Consider the following 26,319-nt stretch of genomic DNA (forward strand, 5'->3'; position numbering starts at 1 on the left):
CTCGCGAGACTTGGGTTTGAACTGATATGCGAGACGAGAGCAGACGGACGCCAGTGAGTCAGAGAGCGAGCGGAGCACGGCCCGACAAAACAACTCCCAAGAAGCCTTCTTCCTAAACCACACTCGGAGTTTTCCGTCTTTATTTGTCACCTGGAATGAAATGCTTTTACGTGGATGACTTGAAAGGTGAGTCGCCGGTGTATTTCGCGATATAAAAGGCTAGTTTGACTTGTTGGCTAACGGTCGTGTGTTCGCTTTCACATTCGCTCGCGCTGGAGGACGTGAACGCAGACATTTACGCTTTTATTTTACGAAAAGAAATCTCACATGTGTCCACTTACAACAAATAAGCGCCTATCTGTTATTGTACGCCCGCTAGCTGTCGTGTAGGGTAGTAAATTCGCTTTAAAAGGCCTGTGGTGGGTCCGATGGACCTAAGGTTACCAGCTCGCGCATTGTCCATTTGTTTCTGTTGATTCAGTTTATATTCACACCTCCGTGATCAGGAAGTGTGTTCAAATTAAACATTTACCTAGCTTTATAACTGCCGTTAAACCTTTCATCTGCGTTATACTCGGGTAAGACGTTTTTAGACCCATTGTTAATGGCTTAACTTAGTGGTTTATTTAGTAGCAGATCACACGCCTAATATTACTGGATAGTTATAGACTACATAATCAGCCAGAGAATCAAATTATTGTGCTAGTGTTGAGACTGGTAAACATGTTGCTGTTACATATTGTGCTTGGATTATTTCCTTTAATTGTTAATTTACATGAACTGTAGAAATCGAGTGTGTTTTGCTGAAAATGAGGATTGTGACGTGAGTAAATGCCCGTCTTAAGTCATCCAGCCTTAAAGTTCAAAGGGTGATTTGGTGTAAGGATTGTCCCTAACTCACCCAAGAGAGTTTTTGTAGTAATAGTGAGAACGAGTAAACTGGTTTCTGGGATGGTAACTTAGCTGGAAACCTCCCACAGCTGTTGGTTAATCTTAGAACTGTGGTGTTGACCTGTGTCTGCTGTAAATGTTGATTCAGCATCCACTTTGGCGTATCAGTCTGAGTCAATATTAGAGATGTGAGAGAAAGAAATGGGTGTTGTAGGGTGTCAAAACCCCACAGCAATGAAGATCTCCATGAGTTAGGTCTATTTTCATCATTCTGCTGGTGGTGAAATAGGGGATCAGCTTTTGATGTAAATCCAGCATGGAAGCGGCTTATCTTCAGTGTCTACCAACGTGGTCTGGTTTTGATATGAAAGCAAGGGAGGACCAGCGGATGACCAGAGATATCTGTCATAGTGTATCACAGTGTTTTTGAAAGTGACTGAAAAAAACTTACAAAATAGACATTGCGCTTGATTAAATCAAATTATTTAGTATATGTAAAACAGACTGGATTTTAACAGAAGTGTACTTGTTCATGCATGGTTAGCCATTAAAAAAAAATCCAATGCATAATATATAATAGCAACATATTTACTGAATTAATTTGGCATCATTTCTGATAAATTATTATTTATGTGTATATATTTTATACGTTTTCATTTGTTTTATTGTTATATAAGTAATTGGCTATTTAACAGAAATATTATGCCAAATCAAGTTAATAAACATTTGATAAAATATTACTTGTGTATAGTGCTGTGCTGTCAAATGATTAATCGCGATTAATCACATCCAAAATAAAAAAAAATTGTTTACGTAATATATGTGTACTCTGTATATTTATTATGCATATGTAAATACACACACGTACACACGTATATATTTAAGAAAAATATGTTGTTTATATAATATATTTATATATATAATATAAATTACATGAATATAAATATATGCATGTAAATATATTCTGTATATGTGTGTATTATATATACATAAATATACACTACACACACATATTATGTAAACAAACTTTTATTTTGGATGCGATTAATCGCGATTAATCATTAGACAGCACTACTTGTGTATAACTATTTCTTTATTCATTAATTTTCATTTAAGTAACTTATCAAGTTAGTTATAATTTCTGATTAAATATCACTTTTGTGTATTTGTGTGTATACACATTTATTTGTTTATATACAAATAATATTTTTTAGAAAAATAATGCCAAATTAAGTCAATAAACATTTGACAAAACATCGCGTATGCATAATAACTGTTTTTATGTTTGTTTGTAAGTAATATTTATCAGTAACATCGATCATATATAGTTTATTTATATATAAATAAATCATATTTATAAGAAATATTATGCCAAATTAACTTCTGCTACTCTCTTATGATGCCTATCATGCAAAGCAGACTTTTTTTGTAGTATCCGGATGATCTCATTATGCCACAGGTTATTAGACCATATTTGGCAACGTGGAAAACCACAAATGAAACAGAGGTTCTATTTTAGAAGGTTGTGATGAAGTTCTTTGGCCGAAAACCAGTGTGATGTTGAGATCTGTGTGTATTTACCTTGTTTACGAATTCCCCATGGTCATGTTCTTGACCTTAATCAAAGTCTTGGGCTTGTTTCTCTCTGCGTAGCTGGAGAACAATGGGTGCTTTATGCTCGAGCTGGAAGTACCATGAAAATAGGTGGCTTACTAAAAACACACCAAATTGTGTGTTTTAAGGGGCTAGACATGCCTCAGGATGGCGTATGGCAAGTGTTGTCGTTGTAGTACGTCTATGGCCAATGCGTGTTAACACTACATTAATTCTTCAAGGAAAAAGTTTTCAGTGACATTAAATTCAAAGTCTTTGCTGTAGAGACAAATGTTTTTGCCTGCCTCAGGTATCAGAGTTTAAAGCATGGTAATCTAATGCTTTATGACTGCATGCATAAACGGTAATGTAGTTGATGAATTCTTTGTGTGCGGAGGTCAGGGCCTCATTAAAGCAGCCACAGCGTTTATGCATGCAGTCATCATAAGTCCCCACAATGCAGTGGTTTCAAAGACCTCATTGGCAGTGATCCGTGCTGCAGCAATTTATCTAATGACTAGTTACTTGTTAATTTCTCTTATGATCTACAATCCAGCTAACAATTCAGTATACCAGCATTCAAAATAATAGTAGAGCTGTTCACACTAAGGATGATAATTATAACTATAAAGTTTTAATAGTGTAATTCTGTGAGGAAAGGAAAGTTCTAACCATTGTTATACTGGTAATACAGAGGAACAATGTAATTGTAATCACTTTTATAACTTTTTTTTTTCCTGCTGATTAACAGCCAATCAGAATCCATCAACATTAAAGAGCTTGAGCATTTTAAGTGGCAGATGAAACGGACTGGGGACATTTAGTTTTTTTTTTTAAATGGAGATCACAATTCTGAATGGACAGCTAATCAAAATAACATGTAATTTAGAGGTTCGGTCAAATTGTTAATTGCTGCAGAGTATGATCGTGTGGGTATTTGAACCGAGATCAGTCTTTTAATGTTAAACCATGTTTCTGTGTCATATAAGTTTACTTGTGCACACTGTTTTCTTTGTTTTGTGAAAAAGATTTTCTGTGCTCTGGCTGCATTGGTGTAAGGGAGTGTTTCCTTTAGTGCTGTGGTGAGTCTTGTGAAACAGTGTTCAGGAAATCCAGGGATATGTGTTTGTTAAAGGAAATGTGTACATAGTGTCTATGTAACACCATTTCTGTGTATTTTACTCTTGTAGGGCGGAAGTTCATGTTCTGTAAACGAACATGAATCACTTCATGAAAGAGAATAAACTATTGATTTATTTTTGCTCAGTTTTTCCATGTAAACCACTTACGCATTTGTGTAATTTTATATGAAATCTGTCATTTCCTAAAAGCGACAGATAAATCTGATCCGAACACTTTCACTTTCATAGGAGTGCTCTGTATCCAGAGATGAAGGGAACATGACGGCAAGCTGTTTTCAAAACCACATGAATGCAGGTGTTTGGATGCGGAGGCTTGACTGCTTTTTACATCTCAGTTTGTTGTTTGTATTGCACTTGCCAGTGAAGTTTAATTTTAAACTTCTGCATTCATTCATGTGCGCGTGCGCGCACACACAGTTGATATTTTTAGCTTCACTTTCCCCTGCAGACGTTGTGTACAGCAGACGTATATAGAAAGTCTGTGTGTAGCGCTCATCAATTGGAGCTAAATCTTACTGCTGAATGACCTGAGGAGGCCAGCTGAACTGGCAGCGTCTGGATCAGATGGTGACGTCTTAATCTCCGTCCTTCATTCAGCATCTGAGAGTGAAGCTCCTTTTAGATTAGCCACTCAACCCGCAGCAGTCTTAACACTATCATTGACCAGCTAGAGTTTGCTAATCCTGCTGTGTATCATGATATTGAGACCACTGTGTTGGGGGAAGAAGCTACATGAAATCTGTCGCTTCCCAATGGTAATTTCAGTTTGTAAGTTAGGTTAAACTACTTCCATCTTTTGTTCACTTGTGGATCCTCTGCAGTGAATGGGTGCCATCAGAATGTGTCTAAAGTAATGCTGTTAAAAGATTTATCAAGATTAATCGCATCCAAAATAAAAGTTTTTGTTTACATTATGTATGTTTCCTATGTTTATTTATTTTGTATATATAAATACACACGCATTCAGTAGGCCTATATATTTTGAAAATATTTGTGTATCTAGATGTGTATATAGTAGTCGACCGATATATCGCCAGGGCCGATATCTGGCATTTTTAAAATATCGGCATCGGATGATCAGTTGTTCTGTTTAGCCGATGCGTTCGAGGCGGGACTTTTATTTTGACGGCGCTGAGAACGGCAGCGCCTGAGCACACAGTGCTCACATTCTCCCTTTAGTTTGCTGTCGTCGTTGACAGTTCTGTCTAATACGGATAGAAGTCTGTCTAATAATCAGATAGAACTGTTAAACACCGGAATAGGTATACAAAAAAGGATTATAACGATTCATGTCATTTTCACTGTGTGTTGTATGTAAAATGAGTGTTACCTTGGCTTTATTTGAAAAAAATATGATTCCCAATGCACACAAACATCCCAGAATACTGAGTGCCCTGTTGGTTACAGTGTTTACTTCCTTTATAATTATATTTTTATTAAATATTTTTTGTGAAAAATACTTTGTCATCTAAAGTATAATTGTTTATTTCACACCTTTTGTTTTATCCATTTTCAAATTATTAAAAATGTCTTAGATATTAATTAAAATAAATAAAATTATATCAGCTTTGTATCGGCCATTGGCCACCTTGCTTTCCAAGATATCGGCATCGGCTGTCAAAAAACCAATATCGGTCGACCACTAGTATATAGTTATATTATTATATTTATATTGTATATAAATATATTTAATATATAAACATAACATTATTTTTCTTAAATATATACATGCATGTGTTTGTATTTATACATAATAAATATGCACAGAACACACTCACATATTATGTAAACAAACTTTTATTTTGGATGTGATTAATCGTTTGACAGCACTAGACAGCTGATAAAAACATCACAATAATCCACAACTCTCCAGTCCATCAATTAACATCTTGAGAAGTGAAAGGCTGCATGTTTATGAGAAACTAATCCATCATTAAGACATTTTTGCTATAAACCATCACCTGTTGTCGTCTTGCATCAAAATCCAGTCACACATGTTTAGAACTGTTTTGGACTGTTTACTTGTAAACAGTACTTGATCTGGAAGCAACAATTTGAAGTTAATATGATTGTGGATTATTTACATTACTTATGGATTATTGTGATGTTTTTATCAGATGTTTAATTCTGACGGCATCCATTTACTGCAGAGGAGCCACTAGTGAGCAAGTGATGTGATCCTAAATCCAAATGTTCCAAATCTGTTTCCATGAAGAAACATACTTATGTATATCTTGGTTAGACTGGGAGTGAGTACATTTTCAGCTAATTTAATTTTTTGGGGTGGATACTTTAAACTCAAACAATATACTCAAATATATTTGTTAAATACAGCTAATAAAAATAGAAAACACCCTAATTTATGTAACTGAATTGAAAACATGAACAACAGTATTTTACTACAAATTTTCTGAAATTTGTTTTAGTGACAAATGAACCAACTGAATAAATGGTTTCTTAAAGGGATAGTTCACCCAAAAATGAAAATTCTGTGATTAATTACTCACCCTCATGTCGTTTCAAACCCGTAAGACCTTCGTTCATCTTCGAAACACAAATTAAGATTTTTTTATGAAATCCGAGAGCTTTCTGACCTTGCACAGACAGAAAAGTGAACTGACACATTCAAGGCCCAGAGAGGTAGTAAGGACTAGGGCGGGGTAAAAAATATTGATTCTCCGATTTTAATCGATCTTCAGTTTAACGCAACGATATCGATTCGGGAAATCCCCGAATCGGTTCTTAATGCGCGTGCTTCACGTAAGAGGATATGAATATTCACCTCTCGTCCTGAAGGTGTCACCATCTTTCGAATTGCTCCACTAAAAAAAACAACTGTGTGCACCCAATTATTAATGTAGATGTGTATTTCAGTAATAAACTTAAGTAGGAGAGTTTCAGTTACTAGCATTTATATCAAAATATGGATCCCATCTCTGCAAAATTAACATTTTAAATGAAATATTGATAGCTAATCGATATCGAATCGAATCGAAACCATAAAAATAAGAATCGAATCGCAGAATTGGTCACAATACCCAGCCCTAGTAAGGACATCGATAAAATAGTCCATGTGACATCAGTGGTTCTATGCACATCGCAGAGTGACATGGAAGAGAAGAATTGTTGAATATTTTTGTTTTCTTTGGACACACAATGCAAAAAATTACTGTTGTACTATTGACAACTACTGTTGAAATGAGGGTGAGTAATTAATGACTGAATTTGTATTTCTGGGTGAACTATCCTGATTTGAACGAGAGAGAATTTTATGTGTGGGATGTGTTTGGTTATTGCTTCAGTTTTTCTCAGTGTAGAGCAGCTTGCACAATAAAATGTGTCATAACATGTGACATTTAGCACAATACACTGGTACTTGTAGAAAAGAGTGGCTTGTTACTGGAAAAGCTGTTTAGGCGGGGAAAAAAGTTGTGCTTTGACTACTAAAGAATGTAGTTAAGTGAGTTACATCTACTTATTTACTCCCTAATGCTGCCATATGAAATATTGACGTTTAACATCACTGTTTGTTCTGTTCCGTATGTAAATGCACAGGATACTGAGCTATTTCTGTTTTATTATGTCTCTTGACACAAGCGCCGCCTGCTAGCCAGAGGTCATTTTCTTGGTTAATATTGTATAAGAGCCATTGAACACTACTGGTTGTAACTCCACCTGTCCTTGTTCAGTCTGCTGTGTTCTTTCCTGGTTAGCTTGGAATGGAGACGGATTATAGCCAATTTGAATAAGCCTTTTCTTTTAGCTGCTCAGCTGACAGCAGTTTGGAAAGCAGCTCGGGGATTTTGGATTTGGTGTGTCAGGCTTAATATCTGATCAAAGCTTTGTGTCCAGTATAAATATCAGTGTGATCAATGCCATACAAGGTGAAACGTGGAGAGTGATCAGGACGTAGCAGGGCGGGCTTTTAGGAGTAGAGCGAATGTACGTTGTCACTGTGAGGAAGTCTGTCCTCAGTAAAGAATGCTCCCGGAAATTGCTTTAATAAGCTCATTACAGAAATCCCACTGCATTCTGTACACACGCTTGCTTCTCCTGAGCAGCACGCAGGATGTGTGTGTGTGTCCTGAAGCAGCTGGGACAGTGGCAAGAACTCTCCTGCTGGCATAATCAGCAATTGTGCTGATGAAGAAAAGCCTATTTGGTCTCTTGGTGAACACACAAACACAGAGCAGATGAACATGGCCTCACAAAATGCCTAGCTGCTGACATCATTTCCTCCCAGCCCTCAGCTGACTGGAAAAGGGGGCGGAAGGGAGAAAAATGGGGGGGGGGAAAGAAGGGTGGAATTCTTTATACTGTGCTGTCGTCTCCGCCCTGCCTGTTGCTTTGACTGCTCTTTCTCAGCCACTTTGGGTAGAGGGAAACTTCTTAGCAGTGTAGCTGATTTACATTGTTCCTTTGAGTCAGACGTTACCGTAGTGGCCATATAAATCTCCCGATGTCTCGCTCATGTGAGCTGCTCTTTATTATGCTGGCTGCTGTTTTATATGAGCTAAATGGCTTCCATATGTGAGAAATGAAGTTGCAAATTTGAATGGTGCATTCAGCAGGAAACTGGTTTTGTGGAATACTCATTTTATTGAGGAGGTTTTTTTTTGTTTTTTGGTCAAGCTTCTTGCTTTGACCATGAATGTAGTCTTTTGACATTTTCTGTTCTTATTAGCTGTCCAAAATGACAAACTATGTCCCATGGACTCTCATACTGTTTAGTGTTTTAAAAGCCCCTTTTTGGGCACTGATATTTCAGCAACTTTTCTGGTGATGTGTTTTGACCATTTGACCAACTGTGACTGCATGGGTTAATTTATGATCTGAGAACGCAACAACCTAAATAGCACACAAAGTTAAGTTACCCAATTTAAATTACCAAACCTTTTTTTGGCTTTCGGCTAAATGGAAAAATTTAGTTTTGGTTAAAAAAAATAAATAAATTGTGCGTCACTAGTGCTTCGTACAGTAGTTGTTATTCTTCTTCTTTTTTCTTTTTTTAAATATCAAATGCCTTGTTTTTTTCCCCCCTTTTTTTTTGTTTGTTTTTATAAAGTCAGTGAACATGTTGTACGTCAGCTACCCATTAGCAGTCAGCATTTTACGAGGGGTATAAACAGATTCTGAGTATTTAAAGATTGTTGTGATAACGAAACAATGTTCAGAAAATGGTTTTCCTTTGCCCCAGCTTGTCAGGATGGATTGTTTGTCTGTTGTCTCCTGGGCACATTGTGTGTTTGTTTACTATAAAAGCATTTACACACAATAAATGAAATTCTGTGAAGCTCTCACAGATGTAATGAACTCTTTCAGTGTTTACATTAACTCCCCAAGACCCCTTTTGTAAAAACCCCTTTTGTTCCCTCACTGGAACATTGCTATTTTTGACTTTTACTGTAACATAGGGATGTTGAAATTCTCTTCATAAAGGCACCCAGATTGAAATATTAAAAGCTAATGCTTATGTCTTTTGTTATACAAGTGACTAATTAGGGTAATCGCTATACTCGGATCAGGATTTTTGCAGCCAATACAGAGTACCGATTTCTTGTCATGGTGATCGGCCGACACCGATGCCAATTCTGATGCTTCAGGCTTTATATATGTAATAATGTGTTATAAATAATCACAAAAAATATTCCTTATACAGTGAACATTTTAATATGGGGTTTATGCATAACATTATATATAACAGGATACTTAATATAAGACAAAATAAATGCAAACAAAATGGAGCAGTCTGATGTAACCCCCACAAGGTTTATTTAAACATTATCTAATAGTAAACTGTAGAAAACAAAATAAGCTTTGATCTCCTAAAATTGAGAAGTCTGATGTAACTTAAACATTGTCCAATACAAGTCTGAGCAGTACAAAATTAATATTAAAAAAACAACATTTAAACTCCTAAAAGAACTGATTGGAGTAGTTTGCAACTCATTAGGGTTAATTTAACATTGTTCAATGTTAGAGAGAGGACAAAATAAATAGAGCTTTAGAGACAGTTAAGCTCCAACATGGAGAAGTCTGATGTAACTCATAAGGTTTAATATTGTCCAATATAACACTGAAGAGGAAAAAAGAAAAAGAAACATTTAAACTACTGAAAGAACAAAACGGAGTATTTCGATCACGGTTATATCCACAGGCGAAGAGGATAATCCACAGGTCGGGTAATAAAAATGCATTCTGATTATTTGCGGGTGGATAAAATAAATCATAAATTATGCAAATATTAACTACATTTTCTTAATTTTCTTTTGACTATTTTTGGCCAAGCAGCACGGAGAGCTGCTTCAGAAACATGCCGCGGAATCGCTGATATAAACACAAGCACTGACTAGAGCGGCCTCTATCAGCTCCGGTTCCCGTAGAGCCACGCCACAGACGTGTGCAGTAGGGCTGTCAAAATGGATGAAAAACTAAATTCGAATTTTGTACTTAAATATGATCAAAATTCGAATTATATTCGAATTTAAAAGGCGTAATTTCAGTTAGGGGAAAAAAGCTTTTGGCTTCTCTCATGAGGCCACAAGAGGGCGCATCGAGCAAAATATTACTAATCCACGGTTCTTCAAAGCATAAAATAACATGGCTATCTTTGAAAAATGTGCATAATGATTAAAATGTTTAACCATATATAATTAAGTTGCTTAAACAATTAGAAACAAAACAGCATCATGTATAAAAAGTTTAATACAAAGCACGGAAAACCAATCACAAAGAGTAACGTTACTTTTTTCATTTAAAAACGTGAGATGCAGTGGAATTGGGAGAGATCCGTCCCGCCATAAAGTTTTGAGACATGTGTTTTCAAAGTTGAACTTAAAATATTTTTAAATAGCTTTCTAAATATCCAACTCTCTTCTGCGAGACGCGAGTACAACGGTGATAGATGTCCCTCTAGTCAAAGCCACAGGAGAACTGTTGTGTGTCTCCGAGCAAAAAAAAGCGGTGCTTCATTACTGAATGAATCCACGTTTTTGAACGAATCGAGTGATTCAGTGGCCCATTCAGAAGGACAGTCACTTGCCTTGTTTCTGAATGGATCAGCCGTTTGAATGAATCGGTTGAATGAATGAATGAATGAATGAATGACTCACTTATTAAAACAGACACTTGCCGCCAACTACTGGTCATATTTAAAAGTATCATTGCATTTTTTCAACATTTATTTGTGTAAAAAAATATGTAAAACATTAATCTTATACAATTATTTATGCATTTGAAATTTTTCAGTGTAAATGCATTTATGGCACCTCAGCTTCATCAAACTGTCTATGTAGATGCATCTAATGCCACTTCAGATGCAGCTTCTATTTCCCCAGCAGTGGAAAGATAGAGTTTGTTAATACTAATTTCATTTGAATGGTAACAACTCTACAGTTTCTTATTATGCTAACTGAATTGAAACAAAGTAAGAATTTGATGTGAAAGATAACACATTTAATAAGGTTAGGGGGGAAAAAATTATAATTTGTAAACATAGTGGGAAATTACATCTGTTTTGTTACATACAGCAACTCATTTTAAGTTAACTATTTCTTCCTCTTTCCAGTCACAGAGCACTTTATTTTGAGAGTTGTTTAAGTGAGAAAATCTTAGTCCAGATTGGGGGAATTATAATGTTTAATCATTTCTTTTTTTATGCAAGTAATTTTTGCACTGAAATTTGCATAGATTTTTGTTTGTAAATGCTGTCAATTATAGTTCTTAGAAAATCGGAATCGGCCAAGAAAATTACAATCTGTGTTAAAAATGAACCATCCATTCATCATATCATCATGCAAAACATACTCGACAACAAATAGCTAATTTTTCAATGTTTCTCGAAACGTCATAGCATTTCCACACTGGCGATGACATGACTGCGGCACCAAATCATTTGTCCCCACCCATCATGTACGTCCTCATGCATTGACGTCATCAAATTGCAATCGGTTCGTGAGATCGGCCAAGTGTAGGGAGTACCGATCGAGTCATAAAATGTGCTTATTGGCCGATGCCGATCGATCGGAGCATCCCTAGTAATCACATGGAAATGAGATTCTGCGCTCACTAATATGTCAGTTTTTATTCCTTAAAATAGTTGTATGATTGAACGTTTTTGAAAAGAACCAGATCTATAAAAGAAAAACATATGTTTACAATTGTTGCAGCCTTGAGGGAAATCAAGCATGGGAAACTGCCCTTGATGAGCTAGAAAAATTTGAGTAATGTTAATATGATGCGTCTAAACAGCATACCACACCTGGTTAGATGACGTAGGGGTGTTGTGGGAATGTGTTCAACAGCGTCAGCCGTTTTGCATTGCAGTTCTCAGATCAGTTTAATTTCATTCTGTGCACTTTTTCTCATCGCCAGCACAACCAGCAAATGTTGATTAAAATGAGCTAGAGCTGTTTGCACATACCAGTCAGTGTTATCAGGACTAGACTAAACCCATCGAGCAGAACAGTGCATATGTTATCTGTACTTAACTTTTGTGTTGTGTTGGGAATACGATGAACCCCAGATAATAGTAATGCGGCTGTTAATGATATCTTATCTTTCTTGAGTGCTATCAGCTTGACGTGTCATTTGTCTCAAGGGCTCGTACGTGTCCTTACGTGTGTTTTGACAAGTCACCAGAGTGGAATTAGATGAGTTCGATGCTGATTTCCTGTGTGCACCTAAAATACATGTTAAAATGTATGTTGGGCCAAATATATGTTTATATAAGTTTAATTATTCTGAGTGTTCCTGCTCTTCCTTCAGTTGTTGTTCGGGAACATGCTGGAACAATCATCTATCTCAGTTTCCTTGTATTACATAAACGCACACGTGGAGCTCTTGGCATCTGATGTTAATAATAATCCCTGAAAATTGCTCAGGTCAACTAGCTGGATTCATCTGAAACAATCAAGGACGTGCACCAATGGAATTAATAGACTAGTGAATTTATTATTTAAAGTAATTACAAACAATTGTTTCTCCAGGTAGAGGTGTGCGATATGACAATTTTTGATCGTGGACGATAAAAATGTCTCCACGATCTGCTTTTGAAGAAATATCGTAGTATCCTGCTACAGCACACATTATGTCAAATACAGTTCTGGCGCCTCCGTCTCTATATACTGTACAACACGACATACAGCAGTAGAGTTACTCTGACAGGACACTGCACTTATTCGCGATCGCAAAAGTACATTATTTGCACAAGCCTTGCTGGTTAAATGTTTAATTTGCGCGCTGGTCTGACGTGCGCTTTTTTTGAGCGCATACACCTGAAGCGCGCGCACTAAAAAGCCTGTCTAACAGCGCCTGATTACTCAACTAACTTTTGCGCTAATACTGTCAAAACACACAAGGTTTACATACAGACTCAGTTGGTTATCTCTAAAATGAAAGTAAATAGTTAAGAGAGAAACGGATGCGTGCCTGAATATTAGATGCGTGCAGGCCTTAAAGGGACAGGACACTAAACATGCTGTCATTAAAGGGATAGTTCACCCTAAAATGTAATTTCTGTCATTATTTACTCACTCACATGTTGTCCCAAACCTCTATTAATTTCTTGTGCTGAACCCAAAAGAAGACATTTTGAAGAATGAGGGTAACCAAACAGTTGCTGATCCACATTGACTTTGATAGGAAAGAAAAATCCTATGGAAGTCACTGAGGACCAGCAACTGTTTGGTTTTCCACCTTCTTCAAAATAGCATTTATGTTCAGCAGAAGAAAGAAACTCATTCAGGTTTAAAACAACTTTTGAGTAAATGATGGTATAAAAATAAAACATTATGACAGAATTGACAGACAGATGACAGAATATTTATTTTTGGGGGAACTATTCATTTAACGTTAACAAAACAACAAAACGCAAAGAGAAAAATCACTCACTATTCTTGACTGAAAAACTTTAATACAGTTGCTTTAGGAATCAGTCTATCTAGTGTTTTATTTTTATATTTGTTCATTCAATTTCATTGAATGCTCTGCTAAATACACCCATTGTACCTGAAAATAAAGCACTGTTTGTTTTATTTGTATATTATGTGTATTTGTAATGTGTATCTTTGTTCTTATTTTTTAATAAGAAAGATAAATTGACGACGATTCTTTTTTTTGTTACCTTGAAAGGCTTTGTAAAACAGTCTAGAAAAAATAAAAACGAGGGTAAAAAATGTATATCCAGAAAAGTTGAAATGGAAAATATGGATTTTGGAAAAAATTAAAATAGAATTTGGGAAAAATAAAATGGATGTCTGTCTTATGCTTACTTATACTATGCTCATTCGGTCTTTTGTTCTGTTATTTAACTCATATATTCAAATGTATATTGTGGAATATTTTTGGAACAATTGTTGCTCTGGGAATGTGCATTACAATTCCTCTCAGACTTTGTTTTAAAAAAAAAAAAACGGGTGTCATTGTTTGTAAAGTCAAGTGGAACTCATTTGGCTGACTATCTGCTTCCTTCAAACACATGAACAAAATGCTCTAGTGTCTTTTGAATGGAGAGTGTGAAAAACCCCAGCTGGAAAGTGTGCGTATTTGCACAAGGAGGTTAAATTATTTCTGGTATGGCTTAGAGGCAGCAGAGAGTAAAGACAGAGAAACATCTAATGCAAATTGCCAGAGAGGCCAGAGTGTGGAAAACACCTTATTTTTGTCAGTCATTAATTAAATGTCCTGTTATTCCTGTGGCTTCTCATGTGATGGGCTGCAGTGTTTTTGGGAAGCTCAGATGATTCATGCCCGTGTCTCTTCCTCATTCTGTTGAGACTGACACTTTTTATTGTGCGGCATGTTATATGATCACACCTATTCACATGCAGAAACACTTTCTGTTCTAACTAAAGTATCTTGCTGCGCCCACACTGTGGTACGTTTAACCCACAGACATTCATTTACATCTGAAACTAAATGATTTTTTTCTGAAACGAGAGCTCTGGGCTGCCTCTCTGGTGTGTTTGTGAAAGGCCTGCAGGCAGGGTGTGGAAACGTATCTATGAATGATGAGAAGGATCTTCATTCTCTTGCCAGTCACATTCGTTTCTGCCGTCTCAGGTTTCTGACCAATTACGGTTTCTGTGGCTTTCACTGGCATGCAGTAGTTTCATCTGTCCTGTTACAGTGTCAGTGATGTCACATCCTGTTCAAAAGTGGTACTGCAGTATTTTTGTAATTGCTTCATTACCGTGAACTTGCCGTTTTCAGCCTTTCATCAACTTTTCCACTGAGTCAGGGCTTCTCAAAACTCATCTTGGCAGTGTTTAATGTTTTCAGATCAATTGGAGCCTTTAAACTTGCTGCTCACATGAAATTCATGAACAGAACAATGAAAATGTGCAATTGCTATAAGTATGCACTAGGATTTCTATACGTTGTATTACTATTTCTGTCTGTTATTAATTAACATTTACTTGCTATAAGATTAGGATTGGGGTTTAATTTAGGCTTAGTTGTGTGTAATTATGCTTAATTTATTGTTATTACTATAGTAAGTACAAGTAACGTCTAACAAGGACACTGTAAAGTGTTACCCAGAAGAAATAGTTATCCAGAATTTTGCAACTCATTTATTTATTGTAAAAGCAAAGTCAAAAACCTATTTAAAACAAGTTAGTAATTCCCCTAACCCATATAGGGTTGAAGAACATGCAACATGTTTCTGTTTCATTTGAGGTTTGAATGAAAGTCATGATGACTTGTGGTTCGGTGAGTCAGGTTGAGTAACCACTCATTTAGTGAATGATTCAATATTAGGGCTGCTCGATATGGAGGACAAATAAAATTGATTTGATAGTACAGCGATCACATTTAATTTCATGTAGATTTAGAAAACATGTAATTAAAAACATATATGCACTACAGGTTTGCCAGAAAAATGCCAAAAATAAAAGCTTAATGGTTTAACAATTTTTTTTTTAATTAAGATGTAAAATGTTAGTATTGTAACTTTAAAATGGATTTTTATTTTTATTAAATACTTTTTTTTTTTTTTTACTTTTTTATTAATAAATTGTTTATTTTGTAAAGAGTTTTTTTGTTGTTGTTGTTTTGCTATGCAAATACACTCTCTTATTAAACACCCAGTCATTCTAGAATTATTAATTCTTTCCAAATGGAGCTATACAAGTCATCTGGTGAAATATTCTGTAACTTTTCATATATATCTCATACTATTCACTAGAAATGATAAAGAAATTAACTAATTGATTTTTTTTTTTTTTATTATTGCACATGGTTGCGCCTAAAATCTAAAATTGTAATTATCAATATGTTAACGTCTCAATATTGTAGAATCAATATAAAATGCATTTCAAATGAGGTCATCTGTCTTCCATTGTCTCACTCAGTCATGTCTCTGTTTCTTCACAGATCAGGTCGAGATCCAGCCTGGTGACTCCAAACAGACCCGTGTGTCCCAACTTGAGCTGCCTGGCTCAAGGGAGCAGCTTGCAGAGAGTTCACCGCCATGTCTTAACACCTCACGCTCCCCTCTGAAAACCCTGTCCCCCCTTCCCTCTCTCTCCCCTCCCTCCCCCTCCTCCTCCTCCTCCCCCACTGCCCTCCCTGTAGAAGCTTCCCAGTCCTTTGAAAACCACAGTGCCTCCTCTGGAGAGATGAGTCTGCATCAGCCACAGCAGCAGCAGCAGGGGTCCGAGAGGGACCTTCCCTCCGCTGCTTCATCTGTCAGTCTGCCCTCTGTACGGAAGACGCCTAAAAAGCGCCGCATCTCGCTGCGCTCGCTGTTCCGCCGGCGCTGCGGCGACCCCAAATCCCGCAAGTCACGTGCACTGGCCGCTGGGGTGGATGGCATTGCCAGTGTGGAGAGCGTGCACTCGGAAATGTGCCAGCAGCAGGATCACGCCTCGGCGCTTTCTGCACCTGGTGTGGCCTCCACCTCATCTTCATCCTCCTCATCCTCAGCCTCCACCTCCGAGCTGCTGGAGTGTCCGCTGTGCCTGCTGCGCCACACCAGAGACCGCTTCCCTGACATCATGACATGCCACCACCGCTCTTGTGCCGACTGCCTCCGACAGTATCTGCGCATCGAGATCTCAGAGAGCAGGGTCAACATCAGCTGCCCCGAGTGCTCAGAGCGCTTCAACCCCCACGACATCCGCATGATACTCAACGACCGTGTGCTCATGGAGAAATATGAGGAGTTCATGCTGCGTCGTTGGCTGGTGGCCGACCCCGACTGCCGCTGGTGCCCTGCTCCGGACTGCGGGTAAGGGCACTTTTATAAACATTTTATTTGAGATTTTTCTATATATGCACTACTGTTTAAAAGTTTGGAGTTACGATTAAGAATTTTTTTTGTGAAAATTAATTTTAAAAACCTAATATAATTTTTCTTGCCATGAAAATAGCCATAGAAGCTGGCATGGCATTAAAAACAAACAAACACGAAAGCCATCTCTTATGCTGCATTCATTTGATCAGAAACAGCAATATTGTGAAATTATTACAATTTAAATTAATTGGTTTCTATTTGAATATATTAAAAAAATTTAATTTCTTTGATGTAAAGCTGAATTGTCAGCATTACATCAGTCCTCAGTGTCACATGATCCTTCAGAAATCAGAATTGCTGCTCAAGAAACATCTCTGGTTATCAGTGTTGAAATCAGTTTTGTATTCTACAGAAACTTTTGTATTTCTTTGTAGAAACTGTGATACTTTTTCAAAGCATCCCGACAAAAAAAAAAAAAGTTTAAAAGAAAAGCACTCATTTGAAATAGAAATATTTTGTAACATTTTAAATGTCTTTACTGTCACTTTTATTTTATCTATTTAATTCATCCTTCTTGTAATAATAAACATTAATTTCTTTAAAAAATCTGACCCAAAGCTTTTGAACAGTGGTCTATATTTCTGTAAAAATTTGTGGCATGCACATCAGAATTTATTTATTTATTTTTTTAATCATTGAGATTATGCAAATGTTTTATTTTTGCTGTTTTTTTATTAGTAAATTCATTTTTATATTTTCCATTTATAAATTATATATATATTCCTGTGTAGCTGTTTTAAAAGAGAGTTTTATTTGATTTTTAGTTTATATTAGTACATGAAATAAACAAAAAAATTAGAAACATTTTCTTGGCAAATGTTTTCTTTTATTTCAGGTGACACATTTTCATTGTATTATGATGATATAGCATCTGTGTATTGTACACCCTTTGTGGTATTCCTTATATCACTGATACAGCACAATGCTGACATCCTGTTGCCATAGCAGCATGATAGGAGTTGGGATTTCCATGACACATTTTTTTTCCCTGGTTGGGTCTAAATGGCTGCTCTGGTTTTAACTGCATGGCTGTGATGTTGTCACAGCTGCTTTGTGTTGCCACAGCTGCTATGTCTGCATGTGTGTGTATTTGCTTATTTGTGGCCTGTTTGTTTTGGCACGTCAGTCTTAGAAGAAGAGGAGGTCATTTTGTGTTAGTGTGAGCATTCATAAACAGCCTCTTACCTAAATTGACTTTAGCCAAGTCAACTAGTATATTTACTTGCACAGTTATAATCAAGGTACTGTCTTAATCTGTTTGTCAGAGTAAACCTAATACGTGATTGGAATTTAAGTCAGACTAAAGTGTGCACATGATATTTAAAAAAAAAAAAAAAAAAAAATTTAAGTCCAATTGAAATCAAATTTTACGTGCATTTACACTATTGTTCAAAAATTTGGGATAGGTAAGATTTTTAAAAATGTTTTTGACAGAAGTCTGGCTGCATATTTTAATAAATACTCTAAAAACAGAAATATTGTGAAATATCATTGTAACTGAAATTAACTGCTTTCTATTTGAATGTTAAAATTAGGGTTGGGCATCGTTTTGATTTGAACGATTCTGATTCCGATTCTTCCTTTCGATTTCGGTTCTTTTCGATTCTCAATTCCGATTCTTTGTGGGCTGGAGTCAAAACATGTCACAGGCTCATTTGATTTCACAGAGGATAATTTTATTTTGATTCAATATGAGTTTTAGTTTTAGGAGCTGCAGCCCATGTAGGAGAAAATTACCACATATGCGGTAACTTTTCTGTGGCACTCTTCCACTTTCTCCGCTGGCATTTTCCCCTGCTTTGCTGCCAATGTGAATGGAGTTTCACAACGAGTCTCCACCGGTTTAGCATTAGCAGCAGTAATATTAGGACTGCTACTAGCGTGGGCAATTTGCATAACGCTACATTCATCTACGAGGGGAAAAAAAATATTTCAGTAACGTTGTTGTTCACCAAATTTGGTCAAGCGCTTTATTGTTGTCACTTACCTGATTGTTGTGACGAGGTAGCGTTACTAACGTTGGTTAGCACAGGGTTGCCCAAGGAGGACGAGACAGTGGACCTGCGCAGCACGTCGAACACGCTACACTCCTTAATTTGTACATCATGCAGGCGTAGGTGTTTCGTCATATTCGTAGTGCATCCTCCCTTGCAAGATATCATTTTGTCACATGTGTTGCACTGTGCCGACCCAGGCTTTTTTAGTGTGAAATAAAGCCACACTTTTGAGCGCCGCTTACTGTGCTCCATAGCTGCAACTGAACAAGCGCGCGGCAAGCACTTCCGGAAATGCGGTGGCCACAATGGAAACCAAAACTTGCGCGTTTGGAACCGATGATCGGAATCGAAAACAAATTTTAGAAACAATTCCAATGGCATCGTTATTTTTTTAACGGTTCCAAGTTGGAACCGGTTCTCGATGCCCAACCCTAGTTAAAATGTATTTATTCCTGTGATGTAAAGCTGATTACTCCAGTCTTCAGTGCCACATGATCCTTCAGAAATCATTCTAATATATTGATTTGCTGCTTTTCAGTGTTGCGCTGCTTAATATTTTTGTGGAAACCATGATACTTTTTTTACAAAATTAAAAACAATAGCATTTAATCTTTTGAACAATTTTTCCTTACGGTCATCTTTGGTTAATTTATTGCCTTTGGTTTCTTTTAAAACTTTCAAAACTTACTGGCCCCAACATTTTGAATGATAGTGTAAAAGTACTTATTGAATGTGTTGCAGAAGGGATAAATAATTAATTATAAAGGAGGCTCCAGAGAGCTCTGACTTGTAACTTAATTATAATTGCAATTATTGGTCAGGGATTCAGCTTTTCTCTTGTCGAATCTTTTTTTCCCGGCTCGGGCTCTGAGCCAAAAATATTTGGGACATCTCTGAAGTTAGCACAAGCCAAAGGCACAGTATTGTGTTGTGATCAGCGCTTTTGGAGGCCTGACACTGGTGACACTGTCACTTTGAATGGAGTCTTTTATCAGGCCAGTGGACAGCCTGGCAGCAGATCTTTTCATGCTACGCACTCCTCTCTGCACATCTGATCTGCACCCAGCTGTGGCCTGAGTTTCAATGATAACACGACCCTTTGAGCTGCCTGTTTTCTCTTGTCTTCTTTTGGTTGTTGTGTACACTTGTTTATTATTTTTAGTAGGCGCTATTACACCTGTCACTTCGGAGGATGTGTATATTTATGTGCTTACATAAATACCTACATTAGGTACTTTTTAAACGCGTGTCAACACATCAGTGTAGGAAACGAGAGCTAGTCTACATGTCATGGCAGGTTTGGTTGCAGTTATATATGTTGAGGTATGCTGTGATGGGTGATGAAAGAGATATTTCTGGAAATTGATAAATGGTTTAAACTGTATTTTATCAAATAAATACAGCTTTGGTGAGCATAAGTTTTCCAAAAGTAAAAAAAAAAAGGAGATTAAAGAGGTGCAAACTGTGTGAATATTTTTTTCTGTTATAGCCATTTTCCCCCTCACCTAGGAAACAAATATATAGGGTTATTGTTTAAGTGAAATTGTTGGTTCCCCCAAAATTAAGTAGACTTGACCATCTCCAAGAGAGACATGCTGATCAGAATGAGGGCCTTTCTGTGTTCCTGGTTAATGTGAACAGCAGGCAGAGTGAGTTGCATTGATTCTGCATTGTTGCAGGGTTGGCTTAGAGTTTGCTGTCTTGGAAGACAAATATGCTGTTTAAAAAAACTGTTGAGTGGGAAAGATTTATTCCATGTTTTATGCTGTGTGACGCATGCAGGGCTTTCTTTGTGCTGTGGTGGGGCAATCTTGTTTGACTTTTGTTCTGGTGCTGTCACTATCCTTATTTTGATTTTACTGTTTTGACCGTTTGACTTGATTTGACTTTTGTTAGGGTTCATTGTAGATCAGAGGGGGGGCGTCTCATGTCTCTCCAGCATTGTGTTTACTCTTACACTCTCAGAGTCATGTAGAAATATGGGCAACTCCAATAACAAAGGCCACTTTGTTTGTGGAAACAGATGTAGTGGAGGCTTTACTCAGATGGAAAACCGACAGTTGACCAGATGACATCTGGTTTGCACCATGGCGTTAGCTTCTTTTGTATTAAATTATATGTATAAATGTCAATCCACATGCAGACTCTTTCATGAGGTTTGATGAGGCGGGAATAACTGACCGATCCTGTAGTGCACATTCAGGATCTTTTCTCAGCTTCTAGTGTCCTTTTTCCACATGACAATGAGTGTTAAAGGCTCTTATGTAACTCTTGTCTAGCACGCACATCACTTAGCGAAGTGACCCTGTTGCTGTGTCTCAAATCTGTCCATCTGCATGTTGTGACTTTACAACAACAATTAGCTCTGCAAACAAGCACAAGTTCCAGCGCCATTTAATAGGTTCTCATTAATAATGATCAGGTCACAATGGCCATTGCCTGCTGTAATTGATGATGCCTTCAGTTCAGATTAGCAGGGCTATTAACCTAGATTGACCATCATTGACTTGCATTGTTGCCAGATAGTTACAGCTGTTTTGGATAATGTGGTCACTGATCATTCTCTGGTTTGGAGATTTGAACTAGGGGTGGGCGATATAGCAAAAATATCATATCGTATGATTTTTTTCAGGAATATCACGATTCACAATTTTATCACAATTCTGTGCCATGTTGGTTTTACTATTTTGCAAGTTGTCTGAGCAGTACAGCCAAACTAATTTCCCTATTTTAAAAACAAAGCCTTTTCAGGTAACAAAATATAAAAATAAAAAAAATGGCAGATATTTAGGTCAAAGTGGGTGAAGATAAAAACTGTCATGATTTTATCTTTATTAAAAAATAAGAGCAAAGATACACATTACAAGTAACATAATATACAAATAAAACAATCGGTACTTTATTTTTAGGTACGGTAGGTGTATTTAGAAGCAGCATTCAAGAAATCGAATTAACAAAATAAAAATAAAACACAATACATCAATTATACATTGATTCTTATTAAATCAACTATATTAAAGTTCTTGTTTCGTTGTTTTATTAACATTAAAGGGTTAGTTCACCCAAAAATTAATTCATTTACTCACTCTCAAGTTGTTGTTTTTTTAAACCTAAATGAGTTTCTGTCTTCTGTTGAACATAAAAGGTATTTTGATAAATGTGGGTAACCAAACAGTTGCTGGTCCCCAGTGACTTCCATTGGATTTTTTTTCCTACTATCAAATTCAATGTGGACCAGATACCTTTTGGTTACCCACATTCTTTAAAATATATTATTTTGTGTTTAACACAAGAAAGAAATTAATACAAGTTTGGGACAACATGTGAGTGAATGAATAATGACTCAAATTTAATAGGGTGAACTGTCCCTTTAATGACAAGCAGCAGCATGTTTAGTTCTGTCCCTTTAAGACCTGCACGCATCTAATATACAGGCACGCATCCGTTTCTCTCTCAACTGTTTACTTTCACTTTGGACATAATCAACTGAGTCTATATGTAATCCTTGTGTGTTTTGACAGTATTAGAGCAAAACTTAGTCTAGTAATCAGGCACTGTTTTTAGTGCGCGCGCTTCTGGTGCCTGCTCAGAAAAAGCGAATGAAATGTTTAAAAGGCTTTAAAGCAGATGCAAAAATGTACATTTGTGATTGTGAATAAGTGCAGTGTCCTGTGTGTGTAACTCTACCGCCGAGTTAACATTTGATGTGAATGAATGTGGCGTTGTAAAGTATATTGATACGGCGGCGCTGTAACTGCTGCTGATAGAATGTGTGCTGTAGCACGATACTACGATGTTTCTTCAAAAGCAGATCGCGGAGACATTTTTATCGTCCACGATCAAAAATCGTCATAGCACACACCACTAATTTGAACAAACATGAAGTATTAGTTAACTGTGGTAATACTAATAGAGATTTTCTTGTTTGATGATTTGTATGAACTAATGCGTCGTGTATAGCTGAGAAAGTATTGGTCTGTTTGATTTAACAGGTATGCAGTCATTGCCTTCGGTTGTGCCAGCTGTCCAAAGATCACGTGTGGTCGAGAGGGCTGTGGGACTGAGTTCTGTTACCACTGTAAACAGCTGTGGCACCCAAATCAGACCTGCGACGCCGCCCGACAGCAGAGAGCTCAGAGCCTCCGGCTGAGACCCTTCAGATCCTCGTCACTTAGCTACAGCCAGGAGAGCGGCGCTGCTGGTGAGCCACACACACACACACACACACACACACACACACACACACACACACACACACACACACACACACACACACACACACACACACACACAAAGCGTTAAATCCCATCACTACTACAGTGGATTTGTCAACTACACTGTAAAAAATAAATATGTAAAATAACAGAAAAAGTCCTGGCAGCTCATTACATGGGATATTTTCAAAATACTGATAAAACACCTATAAAAAAAATTAAAGAACTTTATATGTGTGTCAAGTATCCTGCAGTCACAAGTCTTGGCATTATGAAAATTAAAAACCACTTCCTCTAAAATCAAACCAATCGAATTAGTGGTGAGCAATATTAGAAAAATATTAACCCCCCCCCCCAGCAAGAATCACAATGTTACTACTATTCTTTTTCATGTTGTTTTTTAAGGCTATTTTTACTTTTGCTGAGCAGTAAAAACTAGTAGTCCCTACAACTAATATAAGTAAAAAAAAAAGTCAAGCTTATTAAAGACAAGTAAACGGTCAGAACAAAGAAACGAATGCAGAGCAATAGAACAAATACATTCAATGGATCAAAAATACAAATTAAATGAAAAATGAAGTTTAACAGGTAAGTCCGTCTCACTTTCAGATTAGAAATACTACAGAAATTTAATAAAGTAATCAAATGCAAAATACAACACTGTATGAATAAAATATACATTGATTTTTATGAAAGCTACAAAAATTAAGTTTTTTTTTTGCTTGTTTGTTTCTAAATTAAATGCTCTCACATTGTGGTTTGTATCAAATCTTCAAACCTCATATGGAAACATCCTAAATCTTCAACCAGCAGTGGTTTTAACCACTCTGTCTGTGTCTCTCTAAGCCGATGACATAAAGCCATGTCCGCGCTGTGCGGCCTACATCATCAAGATGAACGATGGGAGCTGTAATCACATGACCTGCGCTGTGTGCGGCTGTGAGTTCTGCTGGCTGTGTATGAAGGAGATCTCTGACCTACACTACTTAAGGTTAGTGTCCTGAACCCCACTGCCACACGACATCAATCAGACATCTAAATTTAACTGCGTTATTGACAGTTGACCTGAGAACTGATGAAGGCCAAAACTACGGTCATCAGAATTGGTTTTGTGCTAAGGTTACATTTCTGTGTTTAATTTCTCTTTTCCTGACACAGTCCTTCAGGATGCACGTTCTGGGGTAAGAAACCTTGGAGCAGGAAGAAGAAAATCCTGTGGCAGTTGGGCACGCTTGTGGGCGCTCCGGTTGGCATTGCACTGATTGCTGGCATTGCCATACCTGCAATGATCATTGGGATTCCTGTGTATGTGGGCAGAAAGGTGGGTGGCTAAACTAAACACTGTGGAGAATGAGGAGTGAGGTTTTAATTCATTTGTTCTCAAACCCAATCTTTTGAAGTGATTGCAAGGTATGAAATTGGATACATTTTTCAGACAGTCATGTTTGGTGTACCTGCCATAGTAATGATGAGAATCAGCTCGGTGCCAAGAGATTTTCTTTAACAACTGAGAGTAGCTGTCATTGTGGAAAAAGACGACTAGAAATTGTCTCTGTTGACTGCAGGATGCTAAACTCATGAAAAACGAACAATTAGTTTTTACTCTAAAGACTTTAAAACTATCTTTTTCAATAGCATAACCATATCAGTAACCTTTTTTTTTTTTTTTTGTAACTCTTTCCTCTTGAGTTTTCATAGGCCACGTTTCCACTGTATTTGATCTATTCAAAAGGACCGTAAAATAATAGATTTTTTTTATATATAGTTTTATATTAATAAATAATAATTATATTATATTATACTGTAAAATAAAAACAGTATTTAAAACGGTAATAAAAATGATATAATATAACTGTAAAATCACAATACTAATATTTTAAATCTTATTTTCTGCATTAGTGTTCACACCGAGCCATGTTGTAATTATATATTTTGTTTTGATAGATTGCACAGCTTAAAATCTGATCTGACCATGAAACTGAAACTCATTTTTATTTAGTTTTAATGAAGTTTAAAAATTATATTGCATGTTGTCTGTCATGCGTCGTCTTTGTGTACAAAGCCCGCGCATATTTTAATAACGTTCATGAATGCTAATGATTCTGATAATAGTGCATAATCTTAGTCATCAGTAATCATTAGAAAGTCATTACAGCACTGCATTGTCAGCCTTAACTTGGATTGAACTCACTGGCACATGACATGAGCTAAATTGCCGAAAAAAAGACGACAGTTGATTTATTATTTTTTTTTAATTTGGCAGCGTTTTCTGTGACCGCTTCTGTTGTGAACCAGTTTCTCCAAATGCCTTTGTCATGACTACAAAATAATAAGGGCCTTCGTTTTATCTGACTAGAAGAACACTGCTTGTTATAAACACTTTTAGAAACTGGTGCCAGCGTGTTATAATCAGTTTGACAAGCGCTATTCTTCTGTATTAATAGATTTAAAGATTTATATATCCAGCAAATAGCAGTGATGTAGTATAATTTGTCCACGACATTAAGAATTTGGTTTTGCGTGAGTTAATATGCAACCTGTCTCTGAACCAGATTAGTCCACTGCAAACTGGGTCACTTGTACAATGATTAATAACACTTCAGATATGTGCTGTTCAGTCTGAATTTCATTATGAAGGGATTTCCATAACGTCTGTTTATCTGACCTGAATCCTAACTGAGTGGTGCATTGTGAAATATGACAACCTACATGTATTATCGCACACTTATCAGCCTCGTTTGATCTTCAAGAGACTTGTTAGATCATCGAGTGGGAAATTATGCTAGCATTATGAGTAACCAAAGCGTGATTTTAATCTATAATGAGCAGGGTGATGACAGAGGGATGTTTATTCACTCAGTCTTTGAATCCGTCTGCTTCAGATTCATAATCGTTATGAGGGGAAGGACATCTCCAAGCACAAGAGGAACCTTGTCATAGCCGGCGGGGTCACATTGTCAGTGATCGTGTCTCCAGTCGTTGCTGCTGTCACTGTTGGTAAGCAGACTTCTTTCTTTTTTCTGTCTAATGATTCACTTTATGATTTGAATTGCAGTTCGTTTTATGAAATAATTTGTTTGTTCTGAACCCATAAACCTATATTAAATGTCGGAAATTAATTTAGCCCCAGCTAACTTTTTAATTGGGCTTATACACGACACATTAAGCTTGCCTTAAAATTCAAT

The 26,319-nt window shown here is 36.8% G+C and overlaps 1 protein-coding gene across 3 annotated transcripts in view; it reads left to right on the forward strand.

Annotated features, from left to right (window-relative positions):
- The first annotated feature begins 18 nt into the window (after positions 1-18).
- The window catches only part of LOC306846960 (E3 ubiquitin-protein ligase RNF19A-like), a 36,156-nt gene continuing 9,855 nt past the window's right edge, over positions 19-26,319 (forward strand). For 2 of the 3 annotated variants that reach the window (XM_079380685.1, XM_079380686.1), the window contains exons 1-6: positions 24-186; positions 16,002-16,857; positions 22,913-23,121; positions 23,981-24,125; positions 24,293-24,455; positions 26,017-26,131. In XM_079380685.1, the coding sequence (XP_079236811.1) occupies positions 156-186; positions 16,002-16,857; positions 22,913-23,121; positions 23,981-24,125; positions 24,293-24,455; positions 26,017-26,131 (1,519 nt within the window). In that variant the 5' untranslated portion in view covers positions 24-155. Of the gene's footprint in view, positions 187-3,854; positions 3,922-16,001; positions 16,858-22,912; positions 23,122-23,980; positions 24,126-24,292; positions 24,456-26,016; positions 26,132-26,319 lie in introns of all 3 variants that reach the window. The other variant, XM_079380684.1, reaches the window with a different exon arrangement.

The sequence above is a fragment of the Barbus barbus genome (genome assembly GCF_936440315.1).
Source record: "Barbus barbus genome assembly, chromosome: 27".
NCBI classification, from domain to species: Eukaryota; Metazoa; Chordata; class Actinopteri; order Cypriniformes; family Cyprinidae; genus Barbus; species Barbus barbus.